General features: G+C 42.2%; 1 protein-coding gene across 1 annotated transcript in view; it reads left to right on the top strand.

Moving 5' to 3' along the window:
- LOC126095766 (elongation factor-like GTPase 1) overlaps window positions 1-18,041 on the top strand; it is a 591,625-nt gene that overhangs the window by 47,432 nt on the left and 526,152 nt on the right. Inside the window, exons 5-6 of the mRNA XM_049910570.1 lie at window positions 4,810-4,941; window positions 8,112-8,305. Of these exons, the coding sequence (XP_049766527.1) occupies window positions 4,810-4,941; window positions 8,112-8,305 (326 nt within the window). The remainder of the gene's footprint in view (window positions 1-4,809; window positions 4,942-8,111; window positions 8,306-18,041) is intronic.

Genomic DNA, 18,041 nt, shown 5'->3' with positions numbered 1-18,041 from the left:
AGGTATGTGAAGTTGCTGTCTACATGTGGGTCATGCTGTTCCTGTAAATTACGGCCAGTGGTTTGTGGATGTGGACCTTATGCCCAGTACCATACCAGATCTGTTCTGTTGGTTTCAGATGAGGTGAATTTGTTGTCCAAGGCATCAGTGTGAGTTCATTATCATGCTTCTCAATCTATTATAGCACCATTCTGGTGTTTTGACATGGGCAGTAAACCTGCTGAAAGATGCCATCACCATTGGGGAAGAAATCAAGCATGAAGAGATGCGTTTGGTCCACAGTAATGTTCACCTAGTCCATATCTGTCAAGGTGCCATCAGTTAGTACTACAGATCCCTCAACTTGCGCCATAGGGTGGTGGGGTTTCGGGTTCTGCTGGATAGGTCAGGAGTCCACTACAAGCAACAAGCGGCTACACGGGTAGCAGGGGTTGTGTGGCGTGGGCTGGGCGGTTTTTTAGGTTAGATGGCCTTGGGCAAGTACAGAAAGGGCAACAGCCTCAACGGGTGCGGGGCAAAGTCAGGACATGCGGGGACCAAGCAGCAATCGGTATTGTAATTGTAAACTGTCGAAGCTGCGTTGGTAAAGTACCGGAACTTCAAGCACTGATAGAAAGCACCGAAGCTGAAATCGTTATAGGTACAGAAAGCTGGCTGAAGCCAGAGATAAATTCTGCCGAAATTTTTACAAAGGTACAGACGGTGTTTAGAAAGGATAGATTGCATGCAACCGTTGGTGGAGTGTTCGTCGCTGTTAGTAGTAGTTTATCCTGTAGTGAAGTAGAAGTGGATAGTTCCTGTGAATTATTATGGGTGGAGGTTACACTCAACAACCGAGCTAGGTCAATAATTGGCTCCTTTTACCAACCTCCCGACTCAGCAGCATTAGTGGCAGAACAACTGAGAGAAAATTTGGAATACATTTCACATAAATTTTCTCAGCATGTTATAGTCTTAGATGGAGATTTCAATTTACCAGATATAGACTGGGACACTCAGATGTTTAGGACGGGTGGTAGGGACAGAGCATCGAGTGACATTATACTGAGTGCACTATCCGAAAATTACCTCGAGCAGTTAAACAGAGAACCGACTCGTGGAGATAACATCTTGGACCTACTGATAACAAACAGACCTGAACTTTTCGACTCTGTAAGCGCAGAACAGGGAATCAGTGATCATAAGGCCATTGCAGCATCCCTGAATATGGAAGTAAATAGGAATATAAAAAAAGGGAGGAAGGTTTAACTGTTTAGCAAGAGTAATAGAAGGCAGATTTCAGACTACCTAACAGATCAAAACGAAAATTTCTGTTCCGACACTGACAATGTTGAGTGTTTATGGAAAAAGTTCAAGGCAATCGTAAAATGCGTTTTAGACAGGTACGTGCCGAGTAAAACTGTGAGGGACGGGAAAAACCCACCGTGGTACAACAACAAAGTTAGGAAACTACTGCGAAAGCAGAGAGAGCTTTACTGCAAGTTTAAATGCAGCCAAAACCTCTCAGAAAAACAGAAGCTAAACAATGTCAAAGTTAGCATAAGGAGGGCTATGCGTGAAGCGTTCAGTGAATTCGAAAGTAAAATTCTATGTACCGACTTGACAGAAAATCCTAGGAAGTTCTGGTCTTACGTTAAATCAGTAAGTGGATCGATACAGCATATCCAGACACTCCGGGATGATGAAGGCATTGAAACAGAGGATGACACGCGTAAAGCTGAAATACTAAACACCTTTTTCCAAAGCTGTTTCTCAGAGGAAGACCGCACTGCAGTTCCTTCTCTAAATCCTCGCACAAACGAAAAAATGGCTGACATCGAAATAAGTGTCCAAGGAATAGAAAAGCAACTGGAATCACTCAACAGAGGAAAGTCCACTGGACCTGACGGGATACCAATTCGATTCTACACAGAGTACGCGAAATAACTTGCCCCCCTTCTAACAGCCGTGTACCGCAAGTCTCTAGAGGAATGGAAGGTTCCAAATGATTGGAAAAGAGCACAGGTAGTCCCAGTCTTCAAGAAGGGTCGTCGAGCAGATGTGCTAAACTATAGACCTATATCTCTGACGTCGATCTGTTGTAGAATTTTAGAACATGTTTTTTGCTCGAGTATCATGTCGTTTTTGGAAACCCAGAATCTACTATGTAGGAATCAACATGGATTCCGGAAACAGCGATCCTGTGAGACCCAACTCGCTTTATTTGTTCATGAGACCCAGAAAATATTAGATACAGGCTCCTAGGTAGATGCTATTTTCCTTGACTTCCGGAAGGCATTCGATACAGTTCCGCACTGTCGCCTGATAAACAAAGTAAGAGCCTACGGAATATCAGACTAGCTGTGTGGCTGGATTGAAGAGTTTTTAGCAAACAGAACACAGCATGTTGTTATCAATGGAGAGACGTCTACAGACGTTAAAGTAACCTCTGGTGTGCCACAGGGGAGTGTTATGGGACCATTGCTTTTCACAATATATATAAATGACCTAGTAGATAGTGTCGGAAGTTCCATGCGGCTTTTCGTGGATGATGCTGTAATATACAGAGCAGTTGCAGCATTAGAAAATTGTAGTGAAATGCAGGAAGATCTGCAGCGGATAGGCACTTGGTGCAGGGAGTGGCAACTGACCCTTAACATAGACAAATGTAATGTATTGCGAATACATAGAAAGAAGGATCCTTTATTGTATGATTATATGATAGCAGAACAAACACTGGTAGCAGTTACTTCTGTAAAATATCTGGGAGTATGCGTGCAGAACGATTTGAAGTGGAATGATCATATAAAATTAATTGTTGGTAAGGCGGGTACCAGGTTGAGATTCATTGGGAGAGTCCTTAGAAAATGTAGTCCATCAACAAAGGAGGTGGCTTACAAAACACTCGTTCAACCTATACTTGAGTATTGCGCATCAGTGTGGGATCCGTACCAGATCGGGTTGACGGAGGAGATAGAGAAGTTCCAAAGAAGAGCGGCGCGTTTCGTCACAGGGTTATTTGGTAACCGTGATAGCATTACGGAGATGTCTAACAAACTCAAGTGGCAGACTCTGCAAGAGAGGCGCTCTGCATCGTGGTGTAGCTTGCTGTCCAGGTATCGAGAGGGTGCGTTTCTGGATGAGGTATCAAATATATTGCTTCCCCCTACTTATACCTCCCGAGGAGATCACGAATGTAAAATTAGAGAGATTAGAGCGCGCACGGAGGCTTTCAGACAGTCGTTCTTCCCGCGACCCATACGCGACTGGAACAGGAAAGGGAGGTAATGACAATGGCACGTAAAGTGCCCTCCGCCACACACCGTTGGGTGGCTTGCGGAGTATAAATGTAGATGTAGATGTAGATGTAGATCCCATAGAAGCCCAGGTGAATGTTCCTCACAGCATAATACTGCCCCCATCAACTTGTGTCCATTGTGCGGTGCATGTTTTGATCAGCTTTTTGCCAGGATGATGCTGTATCTAGACATGGCCATTGACCTAGTGTAACAAGAAATGTGATTCACCCAACCAGGCAATACATTTCCATTCATCCACTTTCCAGCCTTGATGACATTGTGCACACTGCAATCATATTTGATAATATCATTGGGTCAACAAGAGAACACATATGGGTAATCTGCGGAGGAGCATCATATTCTACAATGTACAATTAGATCTGCTACAAATTGGCCCTTTTCCTGCTCTACAGAGCTGGTAAACCATCAACCTCTGTGTGATGTGATGATGCATGGAGATCCAACACTTCATGGTCTACTTGTGGTTCACTGTCCTTCAACCACTTTCCATGACAGTAGCCTGCAAACAGCTGACTAGCTCTGCCAGTTCTAAGATGCTTGATCTGGATAACATATTATAATAACCTGTCCTTGATCAAAGTCACTTAGGTCAGTGTGTTTCCCTATTTGTGACCCATGTCATTGTTGGAATGATTTCTCAATAATTTCTGCTCTGCGTATATACCTTTCTTATCATGTCACCTCTCTCTCTCTCTCTCTCTCTCTCTCCACTTCTGTTTACTTTTTTGCCCCATTTGACTCATTTACTTTTTTTTCTTTTTTGCCCTTTTAACAATGTGATTTATATTTTATTAATCTGTTGAAACTTCATGGTAAATTAAAACTGTGTGCTTGACCACGACTCAAACCTGCGACTTTGTGTTTCATGGTTAAGTGTCTACTGGGTGGCTTGTGAGGTGTGCTTGGGTTTTCAAATCAGTACACACCCCACTGCAAAGTGAAAATTCATTTTGGGAATTATTGTATTGTTTGCAGTTGCCATTTGTACTACTTTCTTTGTTGGGCTCAGTTAGTGCATTTAAACTTGATGGGAATAAACTATGTTTTTCCTTCCAGTTTTCTGACCATTCATGCCAGTGTTATTTTTTGGCTTGTCCTAATGTTGAACAGGGTGGATGATCTGTTGTTTCATTTTTTTAATGTATTGCTTTTGTACCTTTTTCTTTTGTGTTTGACTTTAATCTTTGACTTAGTGTCCATCTCTTTCTTATTGTCAAGGATGTTCTGAAATTTGAATCAGAACTGTTTATTTTTTATGATTTCATAATGTATTCCTGTAGCCTGTTTTTCCTTTTTTTGTATCCCACCTTCATGCTTCGGAACTGATTTTCCAAATTTGCTCTAAATGAATATGTAAAGCACTTCCTTTGTGAGGTAAAGGTAAAGTTACACAGTCTTTGCTCTGTTGATAGATAAAAGGCAATAAGTGTGTAATTGTTTGAAATATGGGTTAAGTAACCCAACAAATGCTGGGATTTGATGCTGTCACAAACAAATTTTTTTTTCTTAGGTTGCTTTGAGACAAGCTTGGCTCGAAAATATTGTTCCAGTCTTGGTGCTGAATAAGATTGATCGACTCATTCTGGAGATGAAGTTGTCTCCATTAGATGCTTATGTGCATCTGACACAAGTACTTGAGCAGGTATGTAATATTGTTACTAGCTTAACAAATGCTTAAGATATTAAAGAAAGTAAATTATAAGAACAAGCACTCAACCTTCAAGTAATATATGTACTAATTAATAGCAGATATAGTAATCTGCTTTTCCCATTGGTATTTAGTCCCAAACACTTCCTGTTCCTGGCCTTGGCACTATTTGGCGTAACCTAGGAAGATAAGTAGGGGAAGAGTGGGTGAAGTGTTATGCGTGCAGTGCATAGTGTCAACATAGAAAATGTGATGGGAATAATTGCAACCTGGTGAAGTGAGAGGAGGTAGTGATGTGTTGTATGTGTAAGTTTAAGGATCAGGAAGGAATTTGGGGGGAGGGGGGTGGTAGTGAAAGAGTGGTAGACATTCCTCCACAATGTGGATGAGGCAGCAGTGAAACTAAATAGGGTGGAGAGATTGAGGTACAGGTGGATAGTCTATAGTAAGACTCTGAGGGGTGGAAGGGGGGGGGGGGGGATAAATAAAATAGGGACACACTTGGAGAGATAAGTATTGCATGAAATGTATTCCCAGTAGATAAAACAGATCACCATAAACTGTAAAATGGAATGATGACAGTGAAAATTTGTGCCATACTGGGTCTCAAACCCAAATTTCACACTTAACTCAAGCCTGGTGTCGCAAATAAATACAATCTTGCACTGCCTTTGTCATCAACAAGTACTGTGCAACATTCCTTTGGAGAGGCATACTTCAGTTAAAATGTCTTCCCCCTGTGCGGGAATTACATAATGTATACGATTGCAGGTTGTGACTCATAAACGATGATATATGGAAGTTTGAGTCTGGCTGTGAGTCGTGCGTGCATAGCAAAAGTGGTTAAGGCAATCACTCATCTGATGAGGGAAACCTGGATTCAAGTCCCAGTCCAGCACATATTTTCATTGTCGTCGTTCCATTATCCAGCTGAAGGTGGTTTGTATTTGTTACTGCGAATATATTTCCTGTTTTTCATGGTGGCTGTACTTGCTGCTGTGCCTGTTCCTTTGGACTAGCGTGCATGTCCTAAGGAACACTGTGTAGTACTTCTTAACAACATGCACTGTATATTGCAAATAAGTATTGGACAGGGACTAGTGGAAGTAAGTCAGTTGATTTTAACACCAGAGGATATGTTTGAAGGCAGTTCTTATGTATGTAATTTAAAAAAACTGATGATCTATGTGTGTGTTCATGGTCAAACTGTGGCGAAGGGCAGGTTTGGCAGCTGAATTATAGAAGAGTGCACATTGCCAACTTCAGTGCCTGCTTTACAAACCCACTTGTCTGGATCTCCCTCTCAAATTCTATGAATTGTGTAGGTAGGATCTATTCCATTTCTTGTTTCTGCATCTGTACACCACATAGTGGAGAGCCATCTTGACTCATTTCATTGTTTGTATTCCACCAAGGATTATCCAGTATGATCTTTATGAATGATAAATGTAAAAATATAAAGGAGAAATAACGGGGGATTAGTGCTAAAGGACATGGAATGAAAATGCTGTGACAGAGCCAGATATGGAAAAAGTATGTGGCTTGTTGTTAGCAATGATGCATTGTAAAACAGTTTTATGTCAACAGCCCAGAAACTGAAGGACAAATTGAAGTAACTTAGGTTTACACAAGAAGACAGTATTTGCTGTTCTCAAGCAGAACAAGGTAATTGACTAGATAATGCTGTACAGACTCAGTATGTTATTTCATTGTTATTTGGAAGCATCGTACCAAAACATTTGTGTAGGATGTTGACCAATGTATGTTAAAGATTTCAGAAATATGAAATTTGTGTAGCTAAAAATTTTCGATAAACAGGAGCTTCATATATGAAGTATTGATGTTAAAATAAATCTTCTACAAGAGATAATTATAAAGCTTTAATTATCATCTCAAAAAACCAATCTGCAATGATGAAACTTGGCAATGGTGTTAGTCCTCAGCGTATTCACCCTTAAATGAAAATCATTTTTCCCAACAATGCAGAAAACTCATTGTAGAACTTGGCATTTTGGTTATTCAGGAAATGATTCAGCTCAATAATTACCTTAGTGCCTTTCTGAAAATGCATCATACAATGGTTCCTTCAACCAAAGAAAGAGGTAGCAGACACTGGGTGTTATGTAAGGAGAATATGAGGACAGAGTAGAGGGTGGAGGGTGAGACAAAATTTGATAGAGAATCGTCATGTATGACTGTTCTGGCAGAATGCGCTGGAGTATTATTGTGAAGCAGAAGCATGTCCTTTGACAGCTTCCCATGGCATTTCATGTGGACATCCTCCAGTAACTTCATCAGGTCATTTCAGTAGTATGCTCCTGTGATGGTTTCTCCCTCATGAGCATAATGTGTTAACAGTACTCCATGGCAATCACAAAACACACTCAGCATCAATAACTTGCCAAGTGATGGTTGTGTCTTCACCTTATGGGTGCTGATGAATCCATGTTTCCACTACTTGCTTTGGTCCATTGCTTTGGGGTTGCAGTGATACACCCAGCACTCATACGAGATGACAGGCATCAAAATAAGTCATGTGTCTTGTTCTGCTGCAACATTTCTGCTGCTGTCTCAATCTTTGAACACCAGGGCCTCTGCTTCCCTAGCAATTCCTTGTTCTTCATATTGAGTTGGTCTGGCACTTCATATTTTGTCATCCAGACTTGGTTAACAACTCTGAAAGCATCTGCACCACCTAGCCTGTGCTCGTAGGATGGTGCATTGTTGCTGTATGCCCTCACCAACTCAGCATTTTTGCTGCATTGTTCTTCACCTTCAAATGCAGAAAATGAATTATTGCATGATACTCTACTTTATCAAAGTGCTGCACCATTTTGTTACAGATCTTCTGATGGTGTTGTGGCAAGGGAATTTCCATGTGTACAAGGACTGCAGATATGTTCCTGCTAACAAACATCAAATTAATTACATCGTTTTGTTTTTTCAAGGTGGTTATTAAAACATTATGACAAGCCCTCATACAGTCAATTTATCCAACTTTTCACATCTGTGAGATGACTCCAAATAGTTATGAAGTGGTCACATAAATGCTTAAATCTATGATATTCTCTGTAATTTGAATGATTACTGCATTTTAATATTTTAAAGCAAGCAGAATACATAGTATAAAGCAGTTTGTCTTATTTGTATTATGACCCTCCCAGGTGAATGCAGTGGTGGCACAGTTGTTTACAACAGAAATCCTTGGAAAATCTGCATCAGATTCATCTTCTGTAACTATTGGAGGCCTCTATGACTGGACTACAGGTCTGGAAGATATTGATGACTCAAATATTTATTTTTCACCAGAGAAAGGGAATGTTGTCTTTGCAAGTGCAATTGATGGATGGGGCTTCAGGTGGGTATTTGGAAATGATGACAAAACATATTCACTGTTAAACTGTTGTTTACAGTAACAACAAAGTAAGTTACATGAAACAGGAAAAACATATAATGTAATTAAGTTAAGTAATTTGATTAATTTAACACTTTAAAAATATTGTGTTATTGTACTGCTCCTAATCCAGTAAAATGACCATTATGGAAAAGTGTAGGAAATGTACGCACTCTTCACTTGTAGCAACAAAAAAAAGTGTGTGTGTTTGTTTTAGATTGATGTGTACTTGGCTAAAAAATTCACTTACTTTTTCATGTAGTTCCCTTTGAGGTCAGTGCACTTTGTGTGGTATTTTTACATGGATTAGTTCCATCCTCGAAGTGCGATTCTGCAAAATATCCACTTATGCATGTTGTATACCCTAAATTCCATTCGGACTTTTTCCATTGATAAATTTCTGTATGTGTGTGAGCAGGTTATGTGGGAATGGGAGTATTTCATTTGTAGTACATGGGATGGCTATTCAAATTGCTATAATCGTGTACATTATACCTGGATATGCACTGCAGCACCAGGTTGCTGGCATGCTACACTCAATTACTCGCCCCAGCATCTGTGTGGGTTGGCCACTGAAGGCCACTCACGACTTATGCACATAGTGCAGCACCTGCTGCACCATGCACCAATGCTGTTGTCTATATAAGGGCAGCGTGACAGTGCCCATGCTCAGATTGTGCTCTGGTGCCTGTTGTGCTGTTATAGTGTTGGTGTTTACTTGACTGTGGGTACATAAACTCTTGTTCTTGTGACCATATTGTTGTTTGTGTCTAGCATTGTGACACAGTTGGTAATAAGTGTGGTGTTAACTTCTGTGTGCTCAGTCTATCTGGTTGTTCTGTCAGTTCTCATGTCCATGGAGGCAGTGCTCAAATCTCTCCTTGAGCAGCAGTAGGCTCTTACAGTTGCTATCATGAACTTTTCAGCCTTTTGATGGTGAAGGCTTCCATGCTGTTGGTGTACTTGTCGTCTTTTCCCCCTTACAATGAAGTGACCGAAGACTGGAAGGCTTACAAGACGCAGCTTTGGCAACCTTTTCTTGCTTTGAATGTCACTGATACAAACATTAGTAAGGCCGTGTTCCTTTCTTGAATTTCTCCTTGGATCTACCAGCTGTTGTGCCAGTTAGCATCAGTCAAGGAACCTGGGTCAGTTTTGTTCGACGAAATGTGTAGGTTGTCGTCAAATTATCATTGTAAATGTGTGCATGTGACTACAGCATGTATAAAGTTCTGTCAATGTCATGAATACCTCCAACACTCCTGCTGGGCTCAAGTGGCCAAACTTCACAGCCTCAGTCGCAAATGTGAATTTGTTACTGATACTTGTCATGATTTCTGTGCTGTTTATATGGTCTGTGATGCCATTGAAGGTGCATCAGTGTGTACTACAGTGTGAGAATCCATCTTTGGCTGAAATGTTGCATATTTCACAGTCTTTTGAAGTATCTCACACTGCTGGTGATCAGATTGAGGCTTGGTGTGACATTGCCATGGTGGCTCCTGTTACTGGTTGTCAGGTATCAGTTAGTTGTCAGGGGGAGGACAACATAGCAGCCATACAACTGTGGCCTCTGCCTTGCACTGGACAGCATTGTGTCAAACAACAACCACCTCAGCTCTCAGCACTCCTGTTTTGCCTACATGTTTCATGCAACATTACAGGGTCATGCGCTCTAATCACTGGGCGACTTGTAACAATGGCAGGAAAAAAGGACGTATAGCCTCTGTCTGTCACTCCCAGCCCTCTCCTGCAGATATGGACAGGGATGTCCATTGCTTCGAGTAAAAACAAACGTTTAAAATTTTGAACATGGGTGCACTCCAGCAATTGTGCATGCAAGAGCTTCAGTGGATTGGGAATAACAGCCAGCCAGTTGCAAAATACTGTTTTATTAAACCTTGACCATGTTATTGACAGTTTTTAAAACTGTCTTCTTCAGAACATATTGTGTTTATTAACAGGTATCGCAAAATTGTAAGCAGAACAGATATGGTATCATTACAATAAACAAAATTACAGGAAATGTTTACAAATCATCTTAGTGGAACATACTCATATAGAATCATGTTATATGTATCCAATGTGGAAGTTGATGACTCTGTCTAGTACAGGTAGTATCATCCATTTAATCATCATTTAAAGTACATGATCAAAAGTAGTTGCTTTCTACTGTAGAGCTTGGTCTTAAAATTTTAAAAATTTCACACATTTGACATTGGATCCAACAACATGTAGTGTGCTACTTGAAAAATTTGTATGTACAGGATGTGCAATTTATGTGAATGCATTGAAACATCTTGAACACAACACATTGGATCCAAAAAATACACTTTTTTCATTATCCGACAGATGGCACCCTAATCCGAAAAATCAAAATGGGGAGAAAATCGTGTGTTTCTAAATGCTATTCAGTGACACTTAAATTAACATCTCACCTCCACAGTGTGAGAGTCAGACAGACAATTATTTCATAATTTTTAATGGGACTACTCTGCCTGTTATAATAATTCAATAGACGGCTAAAATGGCATGTCGAGCAGTCCCCTTTTCATTGTTCAGAGGAATACAGCATTGAAAATGGGGTTTCCCATTAAAAATTATGAAATAACTGCCTGTCCTACCCTCAAAGCATGGAGATGGGTCATTGGATAGCATTTTGAAACAATGGTTTTCTACTCATTTTGATTTTTCCGATTATAGCCCCATCTGTCGTGAAATGAAAAAAAGTGTTCCAGGTAAATTACATATTATTTTCTGTAGAATCTGATTCTGCAACAGAAAATGGGGGTTCCCATTTAAGATTTCAAAGTTACCTCCCCACCCCCACACATGCGGTGGGGCGGCAGTCAAGTTTGGTATCATTGGACGACCCCCTCACAGATAGACATATTTCAACTGTAAATTGTTTGGATCTGAATCTTATTTTTAGGGCTATTTCAATATCTTCAGATGAATTGAACATCCTGTATATATAACAATAATTAAAAAATATGGCTTCGATTCCTGTAGCGTGTGAGTGTCCCACGAACAGAATTAGTGACGTGCACCAACTGGCTGAAGAGTAGAGGCACTAGTTTTTGGTTGCCTCTGATGCATATAGCTGCAATGAGCAGCGTGTTTGATATCATAATTACATTTTCTTTACTAGAATTAACATATTAACTGAAAATTTTGAAAAGGGTGAGGGGAGGGAGTAAAAAAGTGTATTACTAAAGTCATGTGGCTACTATCAGAAATGCTGAGGATGCATTCTTAGACTCAAGCATTTACAAAATGATCTGCAGTGGCAGTCCCAGTTACTACAGTAGACAAACTGGTGGCGCAATCAAGGTGAGATATAAAGAATATCTTTTTGGGGAAGAAAGGTAATAATGTACACTATCCCATCTTTGAAGACCATTTACATGTTTCTGATCATACTCTGAAGGTTTTAGAGGATACTGTAATCTTACACAAAGAAGTGAAACATTGTAGATTAGATTTATGGGGAGAGCTCGAAATTTTAAAACACTTAAATGACAATTATGGCTACATCCTAAACAATCAACTTCTGCTTGCAAGTAGACATTTCCTAGAAGGCTTTAAACCTCTACTTCTGGCCAAGCAGCCAAGTTTACTGTTCAGTGCTGGCCTCCATGTGGTGTTTGTTTTCCTCAGAATTCTATTTTCACTAAGAGTACATCTTTTATTTTGTTATTTTACAACATACAATTTATCATCCATAGTTACGTGGCTGTTCAACATTTTACCAATCAACCATATTAGAACCACCCACTTTTTTTAAATTTTTAGTGTGTTTTATTCTGCCTATAGCTGATTTCTAGCCATAGGTACACTACTTAGTGGCCTTTGTTTATTCATTATTTGAGGGTATTTTACAACACTCCCCCCCCCCCCCCCCCCCAGTGTATTTGTTCATACAGAATACTTTCTTAGTACAACCACTTTGTTTAACATGATGCCCCCCCCCCCCCCCCCCAATTCTCTTTCACCAATCTTTATTGTCTTTTAATATTTGCTGTTTGCCTATCACAGTTTGTACTTTTACAGTGTTCCCTCGTGTCTGGGGTCAACTTAATATTTCAGTATTGGATACATCGATAATGTTTCCTAGGAGCATTTTTGCTTCGACACACACACTTGTTGCAGTTGTGTATTCAAACACAAATACTTCTTGTACGTTTTCATGATATTGACCTGAGCCTATGAGCTCTTTGTTAGCCACATGATTTTAATGGCACACTTTGCTCCCCCTCTTCTCTCCTCTTCCAATCATTTTGATTAATATGTTAATTCAAGTAATGAATATGGACTTTTGATATCACACATGCTGCTCATTGCAGCTGCGCTCATACAGGACACTCATGAATGCCACCTATCAGAGGCAACCTGAAAGTACTGCCTCTACTCTTTAGCCTGTTGGCACTTGTCAGCTTGTCATTAGTTCTGTATATGGTACACAATTTGTCAAGTGGCACACTACATGTAGTTAGATCCAACATCAAATGTGTGATATTTCAAAAATTTTCAGACAAATCTGTGCAGTAGAGCACTACTACTTTTAAAGCATGCATTTTAAATGGTGATTAAGTGGACGGCATATACATGTACTACATGCAGTCAGTGACTCCCACATTGGATACAGGTAACGTGATGCTATGTGAGTATGTTTCACTAAAATTATTTGTTAACATTTCCTGTAATTTTGTTTATTGTAATAATACCATATCTGTTCTACACACAATGTCATAATGTTTGTTAATAGGTATAATACCTTCTGAAGAAGACAGTTTTAATATAACAAAAACTGTTTACTGAAGTGTGAGTGATGGACGAAGTTCTCAGACTACAGTTGGACGTGGGTGTAGCTTTGACACTGCTGAAGCCACAAACTTGTGTGGATTTGGGGACTCTGTCATTGTTTTCAGTTACTCAATGTTTGATGATTTACAACGAGGAGCATATCCCAATTTTAGGGCAATTTATGGCTCCCATCATATATAGATCTGTGATTTGTTCCTTGAGCTTTATGGTAGTGGATGATGCTGGCATTGACAATTTGTTCAGTCTGAATGCTTTTCGTGCGTTTGTTTTTTCATTGCTGATGCAGTACACCTTGTTCCCTTATCACCAGTCAGAATCTCTGTGTTCAGAGTTTTTTTTTTTTTTTTTTTTTTTTTTTTTTTTTTTTTTTTTTTTTTTTTTTTTAATTGTGTTGTGTCACTAATTTTATGGCCCATTTTACCTTGAAACATATAGCACAGCCACATTTTTTCTGTGTGCACTCTATTCCAGTGGCACTGCGCAATCAAGTAAAATCAGAATTGGACAAGCTGATGTCTTTAGAGTCATACAACCCATTATGTCCTGTGAGTGATCTACCCTCCTCATGATTGTTAAAGAACTGAATGGTCAGATTTTCCTCTGCGGTGGTTTTAAAGTTTCCATTGATGCTCAATCTATCATTCACGCCCACCCTTTGCTCTTATTATTAGCCAAACTTGCTTGAGGCCAGTTTTACATGAAAATCGATTTATCTGATGTCTATTTAAGGATGAGGATTAGAAACAGCTCCCTGCAATTAATCGGTCCTTTGCGTTGTATTAATATCAGAGCCTCCTGTTCAGTGTGGCTACCACTTCTGCAGTTTTTCAGCATTTTAAAGAACAATTGATGATATTCATTCCAGGGTGCATCAACTTTCTTCATAACGTCATCATAATAGGTGCATCATGAACTTGTTCAGGGTCTTAGATACTGCAAGGTTGAAGTGCATCTTGACTAAGTTCCACCTTTTCAGTCATCCATTGAGTATTCGTGATTTGATGTTTCTTAGGATGGTGCAAAGTGCCTCACCCTTCCAAAGTCAAAGAACTCCAAGTATTTTTTAGGAAAATTGCCTACTATTCCAGGTTCATTCTGGGGACGCAGCCATGCTGGTCCATCCTCTCCATTAATTCCTTCACAAGGACATTTCATTTCGCTAGATAGTGGCTTGTAAGTGTGCTTTCATGCTTTTGAAATCTAAATTGCATTCTATTCCTTGTTTGGCTAGCTTCCATCCTGCCCACCACCTCATCTTGGCTACATATGCCTCTAAGTATGGCCTCAAGGCCATTCTTGTATGTCACTATGAAGATGGTTCCGAATGTCTGACAGCATACACATCAAAAAAAGCTCAACTCCACTCAGCAGTGCTACTTCAAAGTTGAAAAGGAAGCGCTTGCCATAATCTGTGCCCTAAAAAAGTTTTGTGTATTCTTGTATGGGTCAAAGTTCCTTTTCATTACAGGCCACAAGCCCTTGGTTTTGTTGTTTATTCCTTCTGCTTCATTACCCAACAAAGCAACACACCACTTCCAGTGTTGGACCTTGCTCCCATCTTGCTACAACTATAAAATACATTTTCTGCCTACCACACAGCATGGCTATGCTGATGCATGGTCCTGGCTTGTGATGGGGCCAGATCCTCTTTTGATCACAATGAGCCCTTTGTTTTCACTTAGATATCGAGGTGCAACATACAGTGGATACAACGGAAGTATTTGTTATTATGGGCTCCCAGATCACAACTACTGTTGCTGTTGATCTGATTTTGCACCAAGTAGTTCACTGTGTTCAGCTTGTTGGTTGGATCAACCAATTGACAGAGATTCCGATCATTTCTATAACTGCTTTACTGTCCATCACCACCTTTTGGCATTTGATGGTGGTATTGCCTTAGCACAGATGGATTGTTGCCCAGAGTTGTGATCATAGCCACCCTACGGCAAGATGTGCTTCAGCTCCTACTTGTGGGACATTGGAAGATCTCTCATATCAAGTTGGTGGCTCATTTACACATATTTAGGCCTATCATCAAAGGTGACATTGTGTGTGTTGTTATGGCCTGCTCTCAGTGGACTCAACAACAGTGGACTTAACAACAGTTGGTACCACGGGTGATGCTCCCTCTGGGATCTGCACAGCAGAGCCCGTGGTAACCCGTCCATTTTGATTTTGCAGGCCCCTTCCTAAATTGTTATTAGTTGTTGGTTGCCAATATTTTCTCTAAATTTCCATACATTATCTGCTGTCCTTCCGTATCAGCTGTGGCTAAAGTTCAGTACCTCTAAAAAAAAAAAAAAAATCTGGAAAGGATTGTGACAGATAGCGGTCCACAGTTTGTGTCTCAGACCTATGATGATTTTTGCACTCGTCAAGGCATTCACCATGTGGCTGCTCCTCCTTTTCACCCCCTACCTAACATGAGGTGGAATGAAATGTCTTCTTGTTGAAGGTTCAAATGAGGAAATATCTCACAAACTCTTCCATGAATGACGCCTTGATGCACTCCACCAGCGAGACCCACATTGCGGTTCACCTCTGTCTCCATGGTCTGCCTCTGGGGTTCGACTGCTGAACAAAGTGGATTCCAGCTATGGTCCACAGCTGCTGCGGTTGCTGCCTCTTTATGGTGGGGACCAGCAAAGGGCTGGTGGCATGCCACCACAATCAGCTGCATCCTTAAAGCATGGCAAGGGCCAAGGGCCCACTGCCCCCTCCTTCACATCCTCCCTCAGTGCCTGTCCAGGCCTTGTGGGGTGCTCCTGCTGCAGAGGCAGACCTGCCCACCTTGTGGATGTTGCTGCCTCCTGCCTCTCCTTTGGGGTCCAGTGCCCTGATGCATACTGCCAGCCCATCCCATGGTGCTTCGCTGCCACCTGCATTTACACTATCACCTGGGCTGACGCTTTTGGGTTCTTCACCATGGATGTACCTGACAACAGTGTGTGACTGGCCAACACCTTCACCATCAGCACAGCTCCACCATGTTGAGGACCTGGACATTAAGATGCTATCTGTGCCCTTATTGCTGGTTCTCCTTTATGGCACTTTGCAGGGAAATAGCCACTGCATATGTCTGCAGCTGCACGACTTGTTCCCTACTAATTAGTTTCAGGTCAGAATATCCTTCTGCTGCTGCTGCCATCACAAGTAGTGACCGTTACAGATGCCAAGGATGTGTCATCAGTCACTTCAATACCCACATCAGGGAGTACCCTTTCCACAAGCAGGTAGGGGTGCTGTAAGCCTGTATGTCATACCTGAGTATGTGCCAAGTCCATAGTCCGACAACGTGCTACACACCTGTACTCCACTAGTGGCATCTACACAGGTTGGCCACCAGAGGCTTGTGCACGCAGTCCGAAACCTGGTGCACCATCTACTGGAGCTCTCCTCTATATAAAAACAGCTTGGCTCGGCACACCACTGCACCACATGGCTCAGCTCGGCTCGGCATGGCTCAGCACACCTGAGTTCCAAGGAGCACTGAATAGAGTGATGGGTGTGGCGGATCGCAGTTTGGCTGAGCCTACTTGGTCGATGGCCCTAGCCGGCCCCCCACTTATAACGACTGGAGTGCTGGTGTGGCAGACCACCGTGTGGATGAGCTTGCTCACATGATGGCCCCATCTGACCTGCTGCCTAGAACAACCTGGCCACCAGCCATGGACCTTGACTTGGACGATGATTCCGGTGAGGATAACTTTATAGTGAATGATGTACTCCCAGCCAACAAGAGGGCGCAAAGGATGACGGCCAGAGCACTGCAGCACCCAGATGGTGAGTGGCGCTAATGACCAATCTCCGCAGCATCAACTGGCACCAAAAAGGCACCCAAGAAGAAGAGGCAGCTCACTGTATCAATTTCCGGTGGCAGAAGATGCGCCATACCAGATGACAGTGTGACAGGTGCGACCTGGACTGCCGTCACATCTCGGCAGGCGGCCAGACCCAGGGCGACACCTTCCCCGCCGCCCAATGCTACTGCTAACTGCTACGGTGCGCTAGCAGACAAGGAGAAGTTGGAGCAGCCAACAGCACCCAAACAGACGGAGACCATGGCCGCTGCCCACACTGGCCACTCTGCAGAAGAAGAAGTGACCGCCTCCCGATCGGACACCACTTCTGGATGGTCACAGCGACGCCTGCTGCCCATAGTCTTCAAGGTGGCCAAAGACTACAAAGGTTTCCTGCAGCTTGTGAAGCAGTGGATGACTGCAGACTGCACAGTGCAAGCGGCAGCAGGAAACCTCTTGCGTCTGCAAGTCGCAAACACGGAGGATTTCATCAAGGTGACAAGCGAGGTGTTGAACCAAGGTTTGCACTGGTACATGCACCCCATCATCCCCGAGAGGCTGTTAAAGATCACCATCAAGGACTTCCCCAAGGTGGTGGAACCTGAACTCCTGAGATACAAACTGGCAGAGCTTTACTTTAGCATGCACAATGTGAAGTGGGACAAGTCTCACATCACACACAAGGAGTCGCCGTCTCTGCTGGTGATTGCCACTGACACATCGGAGAACAGGCGGCTCTACAAGCTGAAATGGGCAGCCAACACCATGGTCACCATGGAAAACATTAAGCAGAAGAGGGGCTTGCTGCAGTGCTTCCACTGCCAGGGGACAGGCCATGTGGCTCGCCACTGTTCCTTCCCTGAGGAGTGCGTGAAGTGTGCAGGCGCCCATGTAAGCAGAAACTGTCCGCTCCCAAGGATGCAAAAACCGTGGCTGAGAAGTAATTAGTCGCAGTTGCTTTCCAACAGGGGCAGCAGTTGCAGAAGACTGCTGACCACTCCCTCCACTGCTGTCTGTACCCAGGCGCACAGCCGGCGAGGCAGCCAGCAACCACGAGGATGATGCCGGCCGCT

This window comes from Schistocerca cancellata, chromosome 8 (genome assembly GCF_023864275.1).
Source record: "Schistocerca cancellata isolate TAMUIC-IGC-003103 chromosome 8, iqSchCanc2.1, whole genome shotgun sequence".
Taxonomy (NCBI): Eukaryota; Metazoa; Arthropoda; class Insecta; order Orthoptera; family Acrididae; genus Schistocerca; species Schistocerca cancellata.
This window is presented reverse-complemented; position numbering and strand designations above follow the sequence as displayed.